Source organism: Quercus suber, unplaced genomic scaffold (assembly GCF_002906115.3).
Source record: "Quercus suber isolate HL8 unplaced genomic scaffold, Cork oak 2.0 scaffold_52, whole genome shotgun sequence".
Lineage (NCBI taxonomy): Eukaryota > Viridiplantae > Streptophyta > Magnoliopsida > Fagales > Fagaceae > Quercus > Quercus suber.
Genome location: NW_027069517.1, coordinates 894,750 through 897,800, shown reverse-complemented (window position 1 = coordinate 897,800; position 3,051 = coordinate 894,750). Strand labels below are relative to the sequence as shown.

The 3,051-nt window shown below is 35.7% G+C and overlaps 1 protein-coding gene across 1 annotated transcript; it reads left to right on the top strand.

Annotated features, from left to right (window-relative positions):
* Positions 1–737: 737 nt before the first annotated feature.
* LOC111984955 (formin-like protein 20) lies at positions 738–1,160 on the top strand. Its single transcript, XM_024016572.1, has one exon. The coding sequence runs from the start codon at positions 738–740 to the stop codon at positions 1,158–1,160; it is 423 nt and encodes a 140-aa protein (XP_023872340.1).
* Positions 1,161–3,051: the final 1,891 nt, after the last annotated feature.

Genomic DNA, 3,051 nt, shown 5'->3' with positions numbered 1-3,051 from the left:
CATATAAAAATAATCTTTATTGCAATCTTTAATTTATTTAATAAAAAACCCTTAATTTAAGACTTAAAAAAATATTTAAGGGATAGTTACACATAATTATATAAAACTTGACTTTATGGAATTTTCTTATGTAAGAAAAAAATTATACATATTATTTAATAAATAATGTAAGAATCATGTTTAAGTATGATTATATGTGTGTGTAGAAAAAAAAAATTAGCTTCAACCTTGGGCGTGAATTATGGACCCACAAATAAGTAATGCAAACCAAAAAGTACTCTATCAATACTAGAAGTTTCACCCTATTTGTGTTTTGCGTAGTGAATGGGGTGGGCTCATTCAAAATGAAGTGATAATACTATGTGTATCTATCAATACTAGAAGTTTCACCCTATTTGTGTTTTGCGTTGTGAATGGGGTGGGCTCATTCAAAATGAAGTGACAATACTAAGATTCATTTTTAACCAGCGTTTTTAGCCTATAGAAAGATGACACGCAATAGCGACGGCGGCACAAAGGTAGCTGCGGTTTAGTTCTCAGAGTATCACAAGTCACAAGAAGCCACTGCATGTTACAGTAACTTGTATAAATATCCAAAGCCCTCCATCAGAGCTCTCACCCAACCAATTCCAACGATTTCTTGAATTCATTTGATCACAAAAACACCTCCTCCTCCATTTCCATCGCATCTTTTCATCTTTTAAGTTTTCTTTGATCTAAATATTCAACTGGACTTGATGGCTGACCCAAAAAGACCTGGTCACCCACCTGACCCGGCTCATGGCAGAAATCCACCTCCACCTCCACCTGAACCGGCTTATGGCGGATATCCACCTCCACCTGCTCTTGCTTATGGTGGGTACCCACCTGCGCCGGCTTATGGCGGATATCCACCTCCACCTTATGGTGGGTACCCACCTATGCCGGCTTATGGCGGATATCCACCTCCACCTTATGGCAGTGTGTACCCACCTGCACCTATTTATGGCGGTGGATATCCACCTCCACCTGCTTATCCTTATGGTGGATACCCACCTGCTCATGCTTATGGTGGGTACCCACCTGCGCGGGCTTTTGGCAGGTATCAGAATCGTCCTATCACTGATAATTTGTTTGATGATGGTTATGGTGATGATGATGGTGATGGTTTCGATTACTGAATCTAGTCGTAGGGTTGTTTTATGCTTCGGATTCAGAAAGTGGAAAGGGTGTGATATTTTATATATATTTCATGCTTTAAAAAAAAAGGTTTGTTTTTATGTTTCGATTGTATGAATGTATTTATTATGATTGTATCGGTTTGGACTTTGGATGGAGACACAGGAGAAGGTAATATGGCTATATATGGCCACTTCCCTCTTTACTGTTCCCCATCTGAAACCTACACAGTAGGTCTAGAAGTTCAAACTTTGTATTTTATTTTCAAAAGTATGTAATTTGATTGTTGGTTATGAATGTAGAAGTATGGTTTTGTGTTTGTAACTTCTGTTCCCAAGATTGTTATTTGATTTTTAGTTATAAAAATAGAAATATGGGTTTGTGTAGAGATATATTGGGCTCTAAAGTTGTCTTTAGGATGTTGTTTCGAAACAGGATACCATTCAGCTTCTATAAAGGTAAGATTCATCTTTTAATTTGTGTTTTGGCCTTTGAAGAAAACTAATTTTATTGGGAGAAAAGAAAAACTGAAAAAGAAGAAAAAAGAAGTCTATATATGGGGATTTGCACACATTTTATTCTTTTTGCAAATTTAATTATTTAGAAAGAGTTCACACTGTTTATTCATTCTGTTTATTATAGATGTTCTCAAATAAATTTCTGATATTGAATCCCTGTTATGTGAAGGGAAATGATGCTAACAATTTCATATGGAAGAGATATTGATTTTTGTTGGCTTGATTCTAGGGTTTTGTTTTGCTTTTCCTTTTGTTGTTGTTGTGGTAATTGCTATCAATTTAGGATTTAATTTTTAGGGTTTAAATTTTATAAGGATTCTATGTAAACCCCATATCTATACCTTTCAATTATAACTCATCTAGTATTTTTAAGTGAAAAATTAGGTAATACAAATTAAAAATACTTCCACGGCTGGAAATAAAAAAATTCCGATGTCCACCATTGCCGTGCACCACCACTACCACTGCTGGTATTTCTTTCTGTAATTTGTAGCTTTCATAGTATCAAAAATAAATGTGACAAATGTGGTTTGGTTTAAGGAGATTAAAAGCCTGTAAGTTTGGACAGATCTTGGTTGATGGGTGAAGAAAAGGGTCTTCAAGTTTTTTTTTTTATGTTGGTTGAGCTCCGGCGGAACAATGGTGGATATCTTGCACTAGATTTTAAGGGTAAAAAAGAGCGAAGAAAAATCCCGTTTTTACTTTTTACCATGGTACCACTAAACTTTGGTTGTGTTTAAAAAAAAAAAAATACTTGCTTGGACTCGAGTTGAGCTGCTTTTTTTGGATAGAATTAATTTGCACGCAATACACATTGGCTATCTGGTATGACCCAAATTCTAGAATAAAATCATCTGTCAGTTCCACTTTATTCCCAAGGAAAATACCTAAGCTCCCTTTTTTCTTGTGTCTTTTTCAAATTAATATTTGGTCATGAGTTCACTGGGATTTGATGTGCATGATGATGTCACTTGAACTTGGAAAGCTTATCTCTTTGCCATCTCAACTCTGATCAAGTTGGACTATGACCAATAGGTTTCTTGTACTCCCTCAGTTCCGACGACGTAGGAGGAGGTCCCTATCCTACGGCTGTTGCAGTGGCAGCTACGTACACTCAGTTCAGCGACTACAACTGATCGCCGTTAGTCGTTTGCTGATGCATATGAGTCTAACCCTAGCTACTCACCGCAATCAAAAAAGAAATTAAATGTCAAACCTAAATAATATAACTACCAGTCGTTGTTGTGCGGAAACTAATATTATTTTATTTGTGTTTTTTTTAAGGTTATAAAACGACTTCATTCATTGAACAGTAGAAATAATAGGTGGGATACGGAAAACAGAGGTTAGTCAAATTAAGTATCAATTTTAAATT

What these genes read in the sequence shown, in the direction of transcription:
- LOC111984955 (XM_024016572.1), top strand. Translation starts at nt 738, where the DNA reads ATGGCTGACCCAAAAAGACCTGGTCACCCACCTGACCCGGCTCATGGC.